We start from the raw sequence: 18,608 nt of genomic DNA, 5'->3' as shown, positions 1-18,608 counted from the left end.
CTAGGGACAGAGGAGTGTAGTGAGGGCAGACTACTAAAGTTCAAATCCTGCTCAGACTGGCTCCTGTGTAATCTCGGGTAAATCATTTAACCTGTCCAAGTCTCAGTTTTCCTATCTGCAAAATGGTCAAACTAAGGATTACAGAAAATATTAAAACTGAGTTGATTTTATGTTAGGTACTGCAACTCCTCCTTTTCCTGTCAAAATATTCATACGACAAACGTGATAAACAAGTTATATATCTGAAATTATGATAATGAAATGAGAATTTGGCTCTGGGGCAGAAATCGGCTTCTTCCAGAATTCTCCAAAGTAATTCAACAGTCAAGTGAGACCAGTGATTTTTCTGCAGCAAAACAATGATATTCTGAACCTGTCAATTAATCGAACTCCTCACACAGCTCAGTTATTTCTTCCTTTAAGAGGCTGTTCGGTTTCTCTCCTTTGCACTCTGAAGGCAAGCTGCACCTAAGCTCTTCCCCATCTAGAACATGAAACTGACTGACTAGGCCCCGTTCCTCACGCCACCGGAGCATGATAAATCCTTACTGCACTGGCAGTAAGATGAGGCAGGCTAGAAATTTCTTTGGGGGAATATATTCGAGGAGCCCCACGAATCCACATCGCACCTGAGACAGTCCAGCCAGAGGCCCCACAAAGAACCGCCCAATCTAACTTAAGTGACAGACGCGCTGCCACCTCATCATTGCCCAGTTCATGGTCCTGTCTAATACTCGCCCATGCTTGCGCGGTACAAAATAACCAGCCCTGGCCCCTGACCCTTTCTCTCTATAGATACCATTTCAATCGCGTATTGGCTCCAACTTCTGCAAAAGCGACAGCGACCCTAACCCACCTGGGACAGATGCTTCTCCTCCAAACGCCAAGGCTAGAGGCCGAGCGCATGCGCATTCCCCAGGCATCGTTCACGTGACTGGAAGTGACTGAAGTTTTAGTTCGCTCGGTATTTGCTTAAAAGGTCTAAAGGAGAATTCCCCCTTTGCGCATGTGCCTACGCCCAGCCTGCTGGGAATTGTAGTTCTGTGGGTAAAGCGTTAGGAGAAACCTAAACTGTGTGGTCCCCGCCCTCTTTCCAGAGGCGTTCCTAGAGGGAGGCGGCGGGCCGATCGCCCAGCGTTTCTGAACCGCTCTCTGCAATGGTGCTGCTGTGGGTGTCGGTTGTCGCAGTCTCGGCGCTGGCAGCACCAGACCCCGGGGCAGGTGGGCAGAGGCGAGGAGCTGCTCGGGTTTGGCCCGCTGCACCCAATGTGGTGCTAGTCGTGAGCGACTCCTTCGTAAGTACCGAGAGGCAAGAGAGTGGGCGTCCCGCTCCAGAGTAGCGACCCGCCCCCAGCTTTTCCTGTGCCGCAGGCTTTTGGGAGCAGAATCTGAGAGCCCCATATACACCCCGTACATATAAAACAATCGAGTAAATAAAATGTATCTGATAGCACCTTTGCATTTTTTTTTAATGCTGGGCTCGACCCACTAATTTTATCACTACTAACGCACTTTCAGTCCGTACCCCCGTTTGAGTCTATTGTGGGGAAAAATAACATTCTGCATCTCCATAAAAGCGTGTTAAGCTTCCCAGTGGTTATTTCCCACTTCGAGTTTACAGGAATTCATGTTTGGGTGAGAAGTGAAGAAAGTTAACATTTTTATTACCCATATCTGATAATCCTGTTAGTGCTGATTTAAGTGCGTTAGTTGATGTAATTTGATCCACTCTCCCATGTTCCAAGGAAATTGTGTGGGTATGTTGTTGTTTAATCCCAAACTTGAACAGTCTTTGGAACTTTCCCAAGCCTCATCGAAAAGAATACTAGTATCAACATTACCTGAAACTTTTAGTATTATCCGTGATTTAAAAAACTACTGCTTAGACAAATGTTTGGTTATGCGTTACAATGCTAGCTTTATCACTGGTGTGACTGTGGTCACATAGATTGTTGGCGTTAAGCACGTGTGCATCAAGAGTGCTTTTAATCACTATGTTCTATTGCCTTTCTCACTGATTAACCTGTGATGATTAAAGGTACATAATCTGGATATGCTCATAGGACTTGAGAAAATTATTCAAAGTAATCTTTATGATTCTCTAAATTTAGGGAACAAGCAGTATTGGAGATTAACATGAAAGAGGTTTCTTAGGGAGTGCTCCTGAAATCAAAGGGAAAGGAAGAAAGGAGGATTGTGCAAAGAGAGAGAAGTTAAGTTTTGTTCCTATCTCAGTAGAAGCCTCAGCTGACTTTATGGGTAATTCTCAAACTAGTATGATGCTTCAGAACTGTTTCCATTTGGGGTGAGGGGCTAGGCCTTTATACCCTCATGTTGGATGGCCATTAGTGGTGTGCTGCTCCCAGAAAGGGGCCTGATTTCTTGGGCAAGGCAACTCTCATTAGCAGAGGCATTCTTTCATTCCTAAAGGGAACTTGGGTGGTGCATGAAAGCATCCTAGAAACTTCCAAAGATGACTGAAATATTTTAGGGTTTTTTTTTTTTTTCAGTATAGTATGAATATATAGGTTTTTATATATTTGTGTTTAAATCCTTTGCATTCATTATACTTGCTGATGTTCAAAATGTCCCATCTTTGATTAGTGAAAGACCCTTCAGGTTGTTCCTGAGTCCTTTTGACCCATGCCTAATAATCTTCAGCAGTTTACTTTGATAGACTTCCATGTCCAATTTGTGTATTTCCTGTCCTATCTTGTGTTTAGACTATAATCTAGGTGTTCCAGTTTTTCATTGCATTTAGACCTTTCCAATGGACAGATCTAGAAAGTACATATATGAGAAAAAGAAAAAATGAGATCATGTTGATAGTTTCAGCTCAAATTTAAGATTACAAGGTTATTAATTCTTTGATTTTTGTATCTCTTTTATACCAAATATTTTGATCCCTAACTACATTAACATGATTGTTTGGTTTCTTTATCCAAATATATATAACATACGTGTATTTATACATGTAATATTTTATACATATTAGGATAAATATATAGTATATAAATATATATATTCATATATATATATATAAATTGAGAGCCCCAATCGCCCTTGCTCTAGCTCACTAGTAGGGGAAAGGTTCAATGCCAGGAAAGACAAACCGAAAGACCAGACAAGCTTCTGCAAAGCAAGCAGAAAGAAGGAAATAATAAGGGTGAGAGCAGAAACTAACACCAATACCAATGTGCATTTTCTGGCCTTATTTTAGGTAGCCTCTCAACACAGCTGACATAACCTTTCTTGACACACTGTTTTCTCTCAGCATTCATGGGGCTTGATCTCATATCATCTTCCTCCCTTGCTGGCCATTCTTTCTTAGTTTCCCTTGACACCTTCTACTCTTATTTGGGACTCCTTGAATTCCTTTCCTTCCTCCCTTTTCATTCTCTGCATGAAAGGTTTCTTTCAATATCATAGTTTTCAATACCATGAATATGGTAAAGACCCCCATTTTTATTTCACCACGGTAGACTTTCCAAGCTCCAGATTGCTGTCTGTAATCAACAGCCTACTTTATATATCCATTTGGAAATCTCAGACATATCAAAGGTTTATGTATATCCCACATTTGGATTAACTCATTTTTAAGACTGTATTTTTGTTTATAATTATACCGAAAATATAGAATAGATAAAACTCCAGGCCTAAAATACTCTTTTTCTGTCTTTGCTCTTTACCAAGAAGAGTTCTTCAGTTCCAAAATGCGTATCTCCAGCCCAAACACCTCTTCTAATCTTCAGGCTCATTTATCCAGCAGCCGCTGACATCTTCACTTATGTCCAGCCTAAAGAACTGCTGGATCTTTCTTACCCTTTAGGTCTCATACTTCCCAGAGAAGCTTTCTCTGTTCACTCTATGTAAAGTACGTCTCCCTTGTTATTCTGTATCTCAGGGTTTTTTTCAAAGCACATATCACAATCTGTAATTATTAATGCTTTATTTTCCAGTATACTTTTTGCCTCTCCCACTAAACTATAAGCTTCAAGGGGCCAGGGACTCTGTTTTTCTCACCACTGAATTTCTGGATCTTTCACAGTACCTGGCACATAGTAAATGCTTAATAAATATTTGTTCCATCAGTTCATCATGCCCCAAAAGAACTTTCCAGAAAGTCCTTTAGTTTATTTACTATATTCAGATGAATCCAAGTACAACACTAAATTCTTAATATTATGAGGCAGATATAGGTAATACTCTCTATGCTTGCTTTATCTTTTGAGGATCCTTAGGATCATACTGAAGTTTTTTGCTACTTGTAAATTTTATGGTTAAAATTAAAGGAAATAATTTTCTTCTTTTCTCATGCAATCAGTGTTAATTAAATTTCTTTATTCCAGGATGGAAGGCTAACATTTTATCCAGGAAGTCAGGTAGTGAAACTTCCTTTTATCAACTTCATGAAAGCACATGGCACTTCCTTTCTGAATGCCTACACAAACTCTCCAATCTGTTGCCCATCACGTGCAGGTAAGAACATGCTTAATATTAATGGAAGTGGCCACACACACAAAAATGTTCTCACAGTTTAGAAGATTATACCCAAAAGGACGATAGTAAGTTATATTTGTCATCTAATAAAAAATTTTAATATAAGTGATGCGTATTTTAAGGTATGTATTGGGGTTATTGGAATTTCTACTTTATTTTTCAAGAGTAGGAATTTTTATCATCCAAAGTAGTGTTTAGTTCATGTGTTACTGTTTCATTTCCTTATGATTGGTGACTAAGAATCTTTTGCCTATCCAAGCAAATGAGGAAATACTCATATTTCCTAGAAGAGTTGTATCTTCAAGAAAATTTTCAGTAAGCGTAGTGGGGACTGGGAGGGGACTTCAGAGCCTACCACAAAGCAGTTAGAATTTTCATACGTGAAGTTACTCTGAATTTTTCCATATTATTTCAGATTACAGACTTTATCTGTTTCTCTTCAGTCTCAATTCACTTCTATCCCAAATCTAGTTGTGCACTTTTTTAGAGTAATTTAATAGGCATAGTTTTAATGGCAAAATGTCAACAGTATTAGTCCATGAATAATTGAGAAGTAGGGGGAAATGCCATTTTTTAAATAAACTGTTCTCTGACAGAGTTGTTTTCCTTCCTGCCTTTCTACCATTTGTTTGCCTTGGGATGCATAAAAAGCACCTCTGTTAGGACATACGTGACGTGATCTGTGTGATTTGAGTCCCAAATCCCTGCACCGCCAGCACAATCACCTATGTAACTGCCAGTGAGTAAAGGAAACCCACTACGCTAAATGACATTTCAGTGATGAAGACCCAGGGATATTAAAACAGTTGTGTTAGTGTTTTATTCCCTATTGAGCAAGTGGAATGAGCAGTGGACTAGAGTGAGGTGTTGTCCTCGACTCTAATCCTCAATGGGCCAAGCAAGTCACTCACTTTCCTTACTTACAGGGTTAGATATTTGTCTATTCCTTATCTATCTCACAGGGTTGTTCCCAGCATCAAATGAAATAATGAATAAAAAGGTGATTAATAAATTCTAAAGGTTTCAAAAATGTTAGTGATGGTTTTCCTAGAAGAACTGTATTTTGAAGAGTTTGAACTCTTCAAGGAATAGTAGTAATACAAACTGATGTTTGTTTTATTCTTACCCTGTGCCTGGCAATATTCTAAGTGCCTTACATGTCTTAATTTATATAATAATAACATGTCCATAAAGTAGATATTGTTACTACCCCCATTTTACATATAAAAACAAAAGGACTAAAAGGTTAAGTAACTTATCAAAGGCCACTCAGTAATTGGTATTATTGGGATTCAAACCCAGGCAGTCCCTCATCCCACTCCTCAAAAAGAAAACATTTTGTTAGATGAGAAAAGAAAGCTTATTCACCCCTACTTTGTGTGTACCCAGAAATGGAAAGGGAAAAGGATTTTTTTTCCCAGTTTTATCAAGATAATTGACATATAACATTGTATTCATTTAGGTGTACAATATAATAACATCATATATGTATATATTGTGAAATGATTATCATAATAAGTGTAGTTAATATCCATCACCTTTCATAGTTAAAAAAATTTGTCTTGTGATGAGATCTTTTAAGATCTATTCTCTTAGCAACTTTTAAATATATAATCCAGTATTGTTAACTGTAGTTACCATGCTATGCATTATATCCCCAGAACTTATTACTGGAAATTTGTACATTTTTGCCACCTTCACCCACTTTCGCCACCTCCCAACCCCCACTTCTGACAATCACAGTCTTTTATGTTTCTATGAGTTCGTTTTTCTAGATTCCACCAATATGTAAGATCATACACTACTTATTTTTCTCTGACTTCTTTCTCTTAACATAATGCCCACAAGGTCCATCCATGTTGTCAAAAAAGACAGGGTTTCCTTTTTCATGACTAATAATATTTCTCTATGTAAAAAATATGTATGTATGTGTGCGATATATATGTATGTATATGTGCTATATATATATTTTATATATATATAAAATCACATTTATTTATCCATTCATCTATCAATGGACTATTAGGCTGCTTCCATGTCTTGGCTATTGTAAATAATGCTGCAGTGAACATGGGGATGCAGAGATCTCCTTGAGATAATGATTTGTTTCCTTCGGATATAGCTAGAAGTGGGATTGCTGGACTGTATGACAGTTCTAGTTCTGATTTTTTGAGAAACCTCCATACTGGTTTCCACAGTGGCCTCATCAATTTACATTTCTAACAAGATTGCACAAGGGTTATCTTTTCTCCACATCTTCACCACAACTTACTATCCCTTGTCTTTTTGACAGTCATTCTAACATGAGTGAGGTAATAGCTCACTGTGGCCTTGATTTGCATTTCCCTGATAATTAGTGATACTGAGCATCTTTTCATGTAGCCATTTGACCATTTCTGTGTCTTTGGAAAAATATCTATTCAGTTCCTCTGCCCATTTTTTAATCAGATTTTTTTTGTAGGAGTTCTTTGTATATTTTGGATATTAATTATCACACTATTTGCAAATAGTTTCTCCCAATCCATAGATTGCTTTTGCATTTTGTTGATGGTTTCCTTTGCTGTGCAGAAGTTTTCAAGTTTGATGTAGGTCTACTTGTTGATTTTACTTGTTTTGCCTTTGCTTTTAGAGTCAAATACAAAAAAAATATTGTCAAGTCTGATATCAAGGAGCTTATCCCCTGTTTTCTTTTAGTAGTTTCATGGTTTCAGGTCTCATGTTCAGTGTTTAAATCCATTTTGAGTTGATTTTCATGTAGGGTATAAGAGAAGGGTCCAGTTTTCCCAACACCAGTTATTGAAGAGCCTATCCTTTCCCCATTAAACATTCTTGGCTCCTTTGTTTTACATTAATTGACCATATATGCATGGATTCATTTCTGAGCTCTCTTTTGTTTCATCGAAATATGTGTCTGCTTTTATGCCAAATACCATGCTGTTTTGGTGGTTATATAGTTTTGTAATATAGTTTGAAATCATGAAGGGTGATGCCTCCCATTTTATTCTTTCTCAAGAATGCTTTGGCTATTTGGGGTCTTATATGTTTCCATACAAATTTTAGGATTGTTTGTTCTATTTTGGGGAAAAATGCCATTGGAATTTTGATAAGGATTGCATTGAATCTGTAGGTTGCTTTGAGTGGTATGGACATTTTAACAATATCAATTCTTCCTATCCATGAACACAGAATATCTTTCCACTTATTTGTATTTTCTTTAGTTTCTCTTATCAGTGTCTTACAGTTTTTAGATCTTTCCCCTCCTTGGTTAAATTTTTTCTAGGTAATTTATTCTTTTTGATGAAATTATAAATGGGATTCTATTCTTAATTTCTCTGATAGTTTGTTCTTAATGTATATAGAAATGCACTGATTTTTGTATATTGATTTTATATCCTGCAACTTTACTAAATGTGTTGATTAGTTCCAACAGTTTCTTGGTGAAATCTTTAGGGTTTTCTATATATGTCATCTGCAAATAGAGACAGGTTTACTTCTTTCTAATTTGGATACCTTTAATTTCTTCTTCTTGCCTAATTGCTCTATATAGGACTTCTACTACTATGTTAAGTAAGAATTGTGAGAGTGGGCACCCTGGTCTTGTTCCTGATCTTAAGGAAGAGCTTTGAGCTTTTCACCATTAAATATAATGTTAGCTGTGGCTTATCATATATGGCTTTCATTATGTTGAGCTACATTCTTTCTATACCCAGTTTGTTGAGAGTTTTTGTCATGAATGCATGTTCAGTTTTGTCAAAAGCTTTCTCTGCATCTATTGAGATGAGCATGTGATTTTTATGCTTCATTTTGTTAATGTGGTATATCATGTTGATTGATTTGCAGATGTTGAATCATCTTTGTATCCCTGGAGTAAGTCCCAGTTGATCATGGTGTATGACCCTTTTAATGTATTGTTGAAATCAGTTTGCTAATATTTTGTTGACAATTTTACACTATGTTCATCATACTTGTAGAAAATAACAGTGAAGGTGTAGTACACCTAAATTTTTTGTGGAAAGCCAGTACAAGGACAACATCCTTAAAGATGTTGGAAAAAGATCTGTACTTCACTTGACTGACCTGGAAAATAAATAAATACTTAGTGATTATTTTTATGATTGAAAGATGACTCTAGAGTCCAACAGGCTTTATACATAATTCCAGCTGTATTTACCTTAACTTAACCTGTAAGCCTTGAAGACTCACCTGTAAAACGGAAATAGTAACTCCTTGCCAAGTTTTCCCCTTGATAACATGAGGTAACAATCAGAAATGTTAGGTAAAGCACCTAATGCAGGTTATGTCTTACTCCAGAGCATGAGTTCTAAACTAGTAGATTCTTTCTCTTGCTGTAATTGTCTTCATAGTTAAAACAAATCGATAAGCTTTACACTAATCCCAGTTTCTCCCCCTACCCCCAGCAATGTGGAGTGGCCTCTTCACTCACTTAACAGAATCTTGGAATAACTTTAAGGGCCTAGATCCAAATTATACAACATGGATGGATATCATGGAGAAGCATGGCTACCGAACACAAAAATTTGGAAAACTGGACTACACTTCAGGACATCACTCCATTAGGTAAAAAAGTAAAACAAAATAATGCTAATATGCTACCCTCCACTATAGCACAAACATGTACTCTTTTTTGACTTTTATTATTTCTGCACAAAGGTGAAAGTAAAGCTCTTAATCCCTCAATTGTGTTAATTTGGCTAAAACTTCACCTTTCTTTAATCTTCTTAAAATATTAAGATTGCTAATATGCTGGTAATTTTTGTTTTTCTTAAAAATTAAAGGTCTATAAAATTCTTTACTTCAAATTTTATTTTGAGTTTTGTTATACAATATCTACTATGTACTGAATACAGTTTATATTTTTTAAAGACCATAATCTTCTGTCTGCTTGCTTTTGTCAGTTATCTCCTTTTAGTCTAGTATAGCTTTTTTTTTTTTTTTTTTTTTTTTTTTACTAAGTCCTCAAAAACGGGGCAGCTGAGCACAGTGGTTAAGAGCAGGGATCTGGGGAATCAGAATACCTACTTGTGAATCTTAGTTTCTCTATTTACTACTGACCTCTAATTTCTTTGTTGTGAGGGTTAAATGGAATGAGATCTGCAGGAAAAAAGCTCACACACAGCAGGTCTGAAACAGCTATCCTTAGAAAGGCCTGCTTTCAAGATTGGCCCTTGGCTTATATCTAGTAACTTGAATATCAGGAGTGTTCCATCTATTCCCTGATAAAAGTGACTTATTCTATACCTAGAATGTACAGTGTGGTTTATGCTGAACACCTGCTTTCCCTCTGAAAGTCTGGGATTTTGGTATGTGGCAGGCAGAGGGCGTCTGCATGATCAGCCCCCAGTAACAACTTGGGTACTAATGAGCTTCCCTAATACACAATTCTTCACATGTATTGTCATGTTTGATGCTGGATGAATTAAATGCCCTTTGTGTCTCCACTTGGAAACTTGAAAATGGTTTGCTGTGGACTTACCCTAAAGACCATTCCCTTTGCTGATTTTGCTTTGTGTCCTTTCACTATAATCATAGCCATGTGTACAACTAAATGCTGAGTCCCATGAGTTCTCCTAGTGAATTTGGGTATGCTCTTGGAGTCTCCCAACACTCAGGACTCCTGTCACAAATACATATTAAAGCCTAGAGCAGTACCTCTTGCCTACAGGTGCTAATTGAGGGTTATGGCAGTGGTCGTCATGATGATGATGATGCTAATGATTATGGTAAGAACCAGAAAAATAAATTGAATAAAAATAACAGTGAATGTAGTGAAATGAATAGTGTTCCCCAGAACTTCATGTCCACCTGGAGCTACAGAATGTGACCTTATTTGGAAATAGATTCTTTTTACAGATGCAGTTAGTTAAGGGTTCAAGATGAAGTCATGCCAAATTTAAAGTGAGTCCTAAATCCGATAACTAGTGGTCTCTTTAGAAAAAAAAAAAGGACACAGACACACAGAGAGGGCAGTGTGAAGACAGAAGCAGGGATTGGAGTGATCACAGCTACAAACCAAAGAATGTCAGAAGCCAGGAAAAAAGGAAGAATTCTTCCCGAGAGCCTTCAGAGGGAGCATCGCCCAGCCAATACCTTCATTTCCGATTTCTAGTCTCTAGAACCATGAGAGAATAAATTTCTCTTGTTTTAAGCCATCCTGTTTGCAGTAATTTGTTACTACAGTCCTAGGAAACTAATAGAATGAATTTTGGGTGAAGAGATACTGAAATAATCTAGAATAATCTGGATATTAGTCTTGCTCTTCTGGGTAATGTTAAATTTCTTTCCTCTTCTGTCTTCCAAAATCTAAAAGATACCAATCCTGCAAACCCAGAAGGGACCTTCACATCTCCTCCCTGTCTCTGCCTTCTAATCCATCCCCAGATATTGTCAGTTCTACTTCTAAAATCTCTCTCCTATTTATTCACTTACCATCTCCACCAAAGCCTCTCCTGTCTAAAATACTGAAGTAGTCCTCTAACTTTTCTTCTATCTGATCCATTTTCTATAGGCAGACAGAGTGATCTTTTAAAAATATTCATCTGATCAAGTGCCTGACCTGCTTAAAATATTTCAGTGGTTTTTTTCCTCTGTAGGTAGGCTAAAATCCCAAGCCCACAACATACATGGTTTATAAGACCCTACATTATCTAGTCCCTGCGTACCTCCTGTCCCATTTCTTATCACTCTCTCTCCCCCTCAGTATGCACTTCCTCTTTCATTTATGTCACATGCTTTTCACTAGCTCGGGACCACTGCACAGGCTAGTCTTATGCAAAAAGCTCTTCCCCCATTCTTCCCAGGAATGCTGGAGAAGAAAAGGGTGGAAGTAGAAGTAAACATGGCAGAAGGAGCAGAGGCTTTGAGTCCATCCGAACTGTTAAATGCCCAGCTTCCCTGCTTACCATCCTTGTGCCCTTGGGCAAGTTACTTGACTTCTGTGTCAATGTTCTCATTGGAAAACTGGAATTAATAATACCCACCTCAGGGTGCCTGGCTGGCTCGGTCAGTGGAGCATGCGACTCTTGATCTGGGGGTTGTGAGTTTGAGCCCCATTTTGGGTATAGAGATTACTTAAAAATTTTTTTAAAAAATCTTAAAAAAATACCCACATCATTGGATGTTTAGGAATTTTCAATGAGTTAATAAAAAAGATTAAATAATACGAAGTACTTAACAATGCCTGGCAAAGAATAAGCATTTAATCAAGAGGAAAAATTATTATTGTAAAAATGGCTTAATCAGAATTATAGTTTAATATTTACATAACCCTTTCATTTTCTTTTTTTCTTTTTTTTTTTTTTAGGGAGGGAGGGACAGAGGGAGAGGGAGAGAGAATCTTAAGCAGACTCCACCCCCAGAAGGGAGCCCGATGCAGGGCTCGATGTCATGACCCTGAGATCATGACCTGAGCAGAAAGAGTCAGATGCTTAACCAGCTGAACCACCCAGGCGCCCAAAACCCTTTATTTTCCTAAAGTGTGTTGCACTGCTAATTATTTCATGCAGTTTCACAAATTCTCTTTAAAATTCTTCTACTTTTTAGAAAGTAAGTTTAATCCAAAGTAAAATGTTACTATTCTTATTATCCTATCCTATACTATTACCCTGCCCTATGCTATTATCCTATTGTTTTCTCAGTTTCCTCAGCCAATCCAGTAATAAAAAGAATCTAAGGTTGAATGGCTCATACTCCCTGTAACTATCATTCTGTGTATGACATGGTTAAAATCTGATCTGAATTTTATTCCTCAGGAGTAAGGACCCTGTTTCTCTTTTTCATTGCTTTATTCCCATTGCCAATATTGTGCCAGCGCACTGTAGGCACAGAATTAAATGTCTGAATGAATGGGACAGGAAGTTACATTGATCTAGCTATAGCTTATTATTTGATAAACATTGATGTTCTGTTTAACCTGTGGTTTAAAATCAGTAAAAGGAGAAAAGCCACTTAAATGTTGACATTTGGGACGTCAAAGATGATTTTCAGTATAATAATTGCTTATGGCTAATTTTCCTATCTCACCAGAGCTTAAGAAATTGAAATAAGCTCTCAGGACTGTTTGTATTAGTGCTGTATGTACCCACACAGTCATTTAGCTGACAAATAGGTCAAGTTTGCTACTAATTGCATATCTGGAGAGGTTATATGAATTATGGTACATTATCTTTTAGATTTTTCTGTGCAATTTGAAAAATGGGTCTCAGGAAAAAAAATGTATCTCAGTATCAAACTTAATAGGGGTATTCAGTATTTTGATAGACTGACTCTCAAAGTCAGAAGTTGTTTTTATAACTCTTTCTGCTACCTTTTCCACTGAAATTGGCCATTTTTGAACCTGCTTGTATTTTCAGCCAGAATTACAAGTTTCTTTAGCTTATTATAGTAATACTCCATCTGTCTTTTTTAGGTCTGAAGTGATACTTTCTTCTTGTATCAGTTTAAGAACACTAGTCCAGCTATGTGTCCCTTATTTGTATAATATATTGCACTACACTGGGATCCTTAAGGGCTACACACTTGCTTATTCCAGACAATTGTTAAACAGGTAGTGGTGGTAGTACTCATTACGATTCTATTTACTATCAGTCTCTGGGCAAGTTATGTATCTACTTAACCCCCCTCACATTGTAGGTGTTATACTTATAATAGGTTTGATTAGGTTCAAATTTGCCACATCTTATTAGCAACTGAAAGGAAACATTTGTATTTAATTCATAGGGTATTTTGGTAATTTTTACAATCAGATAAAACTGTTTTGCCAAAATATATGCAATATTGAAAACAGTGGTTCTCAACCAAGGGCAATTTTGATAAGACCCCCCCACCCCAAGACATCTGACAAGGACTGGGGGAATGCTGCTGACATCCAGAGGGTAGATGCCAGGTTGCTGCTAAACAGTCTACAATGCACAGAACTCCCCCCCACCACCACCACCATCTGCCTCCACCCTGCAGCAAAGAATTATCAAGCCTAAAATGTCAATAGTGCAGACATTGAGAAAACATGATCTAAACTAAATATTCTAAATATTTCTAAATCAACAAAACCAAAGAGCGTGTTAGTTTGGAAGTGTGTAGAATTAGGAGATATTTTATATAGACATTTTAAAAACTAGATTTCTAAGATCAGCACAATTTAATAAAGAAATTGAGTATTAAGTAATATTCCTTAAAATACTAAAACTAAAGATGATCCTTATTTAAGTTACAAAAGTATAGTCCAGTGTATTTTATTCAGCCAATATTTAATGGAGCCAACTAGTATGTACCAGACACTATTTTTAAATGATGGGACTACAGGAGTGATCAAAACACAAAAATCTCTAAACTCAGGGAACTTACATTCTAGTGGCATCAGAAGCCAATTTAAATAAGCTGCTGTCTTCTCTTTCCTAGCTAAAAGTTAAAAACCTAAATTCAAATCCTCTGTCATCCTACTTCCACTGAAATTTATCTATGTTCTCAGTTCATGTAACTTCATGTTTTTCTGAAGCCAGGTCACACTAGGCAATTTTCACTCCTCTGAAACAAATGAAAAATAAAGGCCTGCTTCCAAAATGAGAGAATTGCTCTGGGGAATTCTTAAGCTTGAACCTCTTGGCAAACAGCAAAGTGAAGCAAACCACGAGCTGCTTACAGCACTCTTCCTGTCCCCGTCAGGCCTCCAGACAGGAAGCACAGTCTGGATTCTCAATAGAATCAGAGTAACTAAGAAGGAAGGGACGGAACTCAGAATAGCAACCATAGAGCCCTCTCTCAGTCCCTTTCAATTCTGTATCCTAGTGGTAAGTATGTGTATATCTCATCCATATCCACCATTATTTTATGATCTAAGATCATATATAACTTTAGATAGGTTTTCTCCATACCAAAGAGGAGTTTATTTTGTTCTTTTCCTTATAATGGAGAAAGGCATCCATTCCTTTGGTCAGTTTAGAATATTTTGTGGAACCCACACCACTATCACCATCTTATTATCTTTAATGAAATTCAGTATCTAGAACAGCTTGCATTATTCTGGGTGCATTCTCAGATAATTTAGGATAAGGAAAGAGTCTGCTGTTGTTTTAGTTGTTCCAGAACCCTCACTTCTGATGACTAGACAATTCTTGGCTGAAGCAGCCCCTGGGGCTATCTTCAGAATGCTGTCTACCATAATTCCTAGATCTTGAGACATCAGTGGATCGCTCTGAGCCTACAATCTCATTACTATTACTGGATTTTTTTCCCATTTAATTACTAAACTTTAATGTATTAGGGTTTAGCTGCCTATAAGGAAGTTTATGTCTCCTACTTTGGCCAGTGTTAGCCATTTGTGGAAATTTATCTCAATCTATTTGAGACGAGTCTGAAGCTATCTAATAATAGGGAGATTTAACTTTTCAAATGAACATTAGCATTAGCCAGATATGACCTAGCTGAAGAGACGTATGGTTTTAAAAAGGTTAAAAAAAATAAGTCTCGATAACTACAGTACAGGGCAAAATATGTTTAATTCTGTTTAAAGGAGGAAGAGATCACATCCAGATGTTTTTTTCAGGAGATGGGAGTAAAGGCTGTATTTAATTTATTCTAAGGTGGCACTTCTTTCTTTTTCACAATTTAAGATATCTCTGAAATTGCAATGTATCTTACTATTGAGATTACAAAATTCTGTTATAGTCTAACTGGCAGTATTTTTCTTAATAGTGTATATTTATCTATCTATCTATAGATAGATAGATATACATACATATATATTTTTTAAATAGTATATATAGTTTTAATAGCATTTTAGATTTGATAAGCGTTCATAGAAGTAGAACATTACTAGGCTAAAATGGACAGGAAGGAAAAACTAAAGAAAGGCATCCAAGTAGGAGAGTACAGACCTTTTGGAGAACATTGGATAAACCAGAATTCCTGTAGTGAAGCAATGAAAAGTAAAGCTTTCATATGTGAGAAGGACTTCAGTAATAGGTTCAGGCAGCTGGCAAAAAAAAAACCCTGCACGCTTCATCTGGTAAGCTGAATTTGAGAATCTCCACAAAGTTTTTGTTCTGTTAAAAAAAAAAAAAGTAGCAGTAACAACTTGGGAATGGTTATGTTTTATTCTTTTCACCCTTGAACAGATTTTTTGCTCTCTACTCAAGTCCCATGATTATTTTACGTGAACTTTTTGAGTTCATGTAATTTTTTTTTTTTAGATTTTATTTATTATTTTTGTCAGAAAGAGGGAGAGAGCACAAGCAGGGGGAGCAGTAGAGGCAGAGGGAGAAGCAGGCTCCACCGAGCAGGGAGCCCAACGTGGGGCTCGATCCCAGGACCCTGGGATCATGACCTGAGCCAAAGGCAGACGCTTAACCAACTGAGCCACCCAGGCGTCCCTCATTCATGTAATTTTTTGATTGATCTAATTTGCCATCCATTCAGAGTTTTCCTGTGTTCTTTTAAGTATTTCCATCCTCCAGGTGGCTCTTTTATTGCCTACATTCTATTGTAGTTAGCCATGAAAAAGAGAATTTATTTACTATGCATTTAATATTATTATATAAAAAATATATTTATAATAAAAACTAATTATGAAATATTTAAAATATAAAGTATTGTTAACATTATTAAATTAATATTTTACACAAGTATTAATAATGAATTATATCATTTAGTGAAAATTATATCATTTAGTGAAAATCCATGATTTTCATCTTATTTACAAATAGCTCTATGAATTTAAAAAAAAGAATAAGGAGCACTGGCCACTTTAATTTCACCAAAAAAAATGGTTGGAATTAGTAAAATTAATCAATGAGAAAGCATGCCTTTATTCAGCATTTAAATAATGTATGTTGAGGGCGCCTGGGTGGCTCAGTCGTTAAGCGTCTGCCTTTGGCTCAGGTCATGATCCCAGGGTCCTGGGATCGAGTCCCACATTGGGCTCCCTGCTCTGCGGGAAGCGTGCTTCTCCCTCTCCCACTCCCCCTGCTTGTGTTCCTGCTCTCGCTATGTCTCTCTCTGTCAAATAAATAAATAAAATCTTTAAAAAAAAAAAAATAAATAAATAAATAATGTATGTTGAAAAGGAATGTTCCAACTTGAATTTGCTAGAGTTTATTCATTCCACTAAAACAGACTGTTTTTTGAGTGTCCCTATATGTGAGGAAGATAGGTGACAGCCTTACAAGTTCTTTAAAAAATGGTGTGTGTATTTCTCACAACATTGAGGGAAGAATATTTAATGGAAAGGAGTATGGATTTCTTTTTTCTTTTATAGAATGTGTTAGGCTGATACCAGAATTTGCAAGGTACATTATTCAGAATTGTAACATTTTCATTAAGGAGACTTACCTGAGATACATCTAGCTGTTTAAATCCCATCAGAAACAATAGTTGTGTATGTGTGAGAGAGAGAGAAAAAGAAATATCCACAAAACTCTTGAAGACTGAGAGTTAATTATCTTAGGAAGCTGCAGGTTAAGCCTAACCTCAGAATTCATCTTGAAAGAAAATGGTCATGCGATCAATTGTAATGTGCCATATTTTTTCAGAAGAGATGGCTACTATGTTAATTAATCCTGTGCTTTCTGCTGACTGAACAATGCTGCCGCAGAATTTGGCATACTGGCACAGAAAACCACACAACAATGGCATATATGCAAATTTATGCATTAATTAGTTGGTAATGTGTTAGGTAGGAGTTTTTTCATTCATATTAGGAGGATATTTTATTATTAAAAAGAATTAATCAGACTGCTGATTGTTTGGTAGTACATTTGGCCATCAACTTGTTTTCTGGCATTGAACCAAGGTAGCCCATTTATGGGCTACTGAAGATACTATTTTGGTGATCCAACTAAAAATTGAGAAGTTTCTGCATAAAAGAATTCTTAGATTGTTATGTAGAACAATGCATCTCAGACTTTAATATGCATACAGATCACCTGGGCATTATGTTAAATACCCTTTCTTATTCAGTGGGTCTGGGATGGGACCTGAGATTCTGCTTCTGTATCACAAGCTTCCAGGTGATGCTGGTGCTGTTGGTCCACAGACCACGTCCAGTAGCAAGAATATAAAGAACCAGACTTCGGGTAGAGGTAGAACAGGGTTTATCCTATTGTGAATGCCTTTATCAGAAACATGGTAATTTTATGTCCCTTTGTCCACTCATGTGAGATTGAGTGTGAAAAAGGCATATAACATCTTACTAATATGACAATAGCTTTGACCTCATGGGCCCCCTGAAAGCCTCTCAGGGACCTCCCAGAGATCCCTGGGCCACACTTTGAGAAATGCTGGCATATAGGAAACTACACGTTGTATGTTTGTGCTTACTGCAAGTAACACTTGCATCAATGTAAATAACCCAGAAAACGACCCAAAGACTGGCAGAACAAACTCCACAAGTAAATGTAGAGGAGAGGCCACAGCTGAAGAGGGTAGGAAAGGCAGAGATGTAGTGGGGAGCTAAACCCTGCAAGTCTGGCCACTGGAGGCAGGAAGCAATGGGCATGGAGAGGGGTGAGAGACTAGCACACGGGGGAGCCTGCATAGAGAAGACAGGTCCCCACAGCATCTGGCCCTCTGAAAATAAAAGTGGCCAAATTTCATGAATTCTTAGAACCAGCAGTTCTTAAAGCAGAGAGCTTTAAAAATCAGCAGGTTCCATGCTGGGATAGCCTACAGGGTACTGGGAAGCCAAGTCCCTGCCCTTAAAGAGAAAGTAAGACAAACAGCCTGAGGAGATACAGCATAGAAGCAGCACTTACAAAAGCACCTGGAGCATATAGGAGGGAGAGTTATTTACTACACTCTGTGAGGGACTTCTCCAGGAGCAAAGGAGCTGGCAGGCACCATTTCGCTCCCCCACCGCCCAACATAAACACACAGCCACCTGTGGAAACCAGTGTGGCATAAACATCCACCACCTAACTTGCTTACACCATGCCCCTCCCCCTCCAGCTGGGCCTGCCTCCATCGCAGCACTGGGGGGTCCCCTCCCCCAGATAACCAGTGCAAACCTTGCCAACACTGTATCTCCCGACTCTGCCCTTAACACGGTCTGGGTCCTGGTGACAGCAGCTTGTCAGCTCCCACAGAGCACACACACACCT

At 37.5% G+C, this 18,608-nt stretch overlaps 2 protein-coding genes across 5 annotated transcripts in view; one reads left to right on the top strand and one right to left on the bottom strand.

The window, feature by feature from the left end:
• Window positions 1–940, bottom strand: part of TTC37 (tetratricopeptide repeat domain 37) — an 84,143-nt gene extending 83,203 nt beyond the window's left edge. Inside the window, exon 1 of one of the 2 annotated variants that reach the window (XM_032403979.1) lies at window positions 857–940. The gene's annotated coding sequence lies outside the window, so the exon portion shown is untranslated. The remainder of the gene's footprint in view (window positions 1–856) is intronic. The other variant, XM_032403980.1, reaches the window with a different exon arrangement.
• Window positions 941–1,015: 75 nt separating this feature from the next.
• The window catches only part of ARSK (arylsulfatase family member K), a 43,741-nt gene continuing 26,148 nt past the window's right edge, over window positions 1,016–18,608 (top strand). For all 3 annotated transcript variants that reach the window (XM_032403984.1, XM_032403983.1, XM_032403982.1), the window contains exons 1-3: window positions 1,016–1,295; window positions 4,350–4,479; window positions 8,919–9,078. In XM_032403984.1, the coding sequence (XP_032259875.1) occupies window positions 1,158–1,295; window positions 4,350–4,479; window positions 8,919–9,078 (428 nt within the window). In that variant the 5' untranslated portion in view covers window positions 1,016–1,157. The remainder of the gene's footprint in view (window positions 1,296–4,349; window positions 4,480–8,918; window positions 9,079–18,608) is intronic.

Source organism: Phoca vitulina, unplaced genomic scaffold (assembly GCF_004348235.1).
Source record: "Phoca vitulina isolate PV1807 unplaced genomic scaffold, GSC_HSeal_1.0 scaffold6, whole genome shotgun sequence".
Lineage (NCBI taxonomy): Eukaryota > Metazoa > Chordata > Mammalia > Carnivora > Phocidae > Phoca > Phoca vitulina.
The sequence above is the reverse complement of the archived record's forward strand: the minus strand, read 5'-3'. Positions and strand labels throughout refer to the sequence as shown.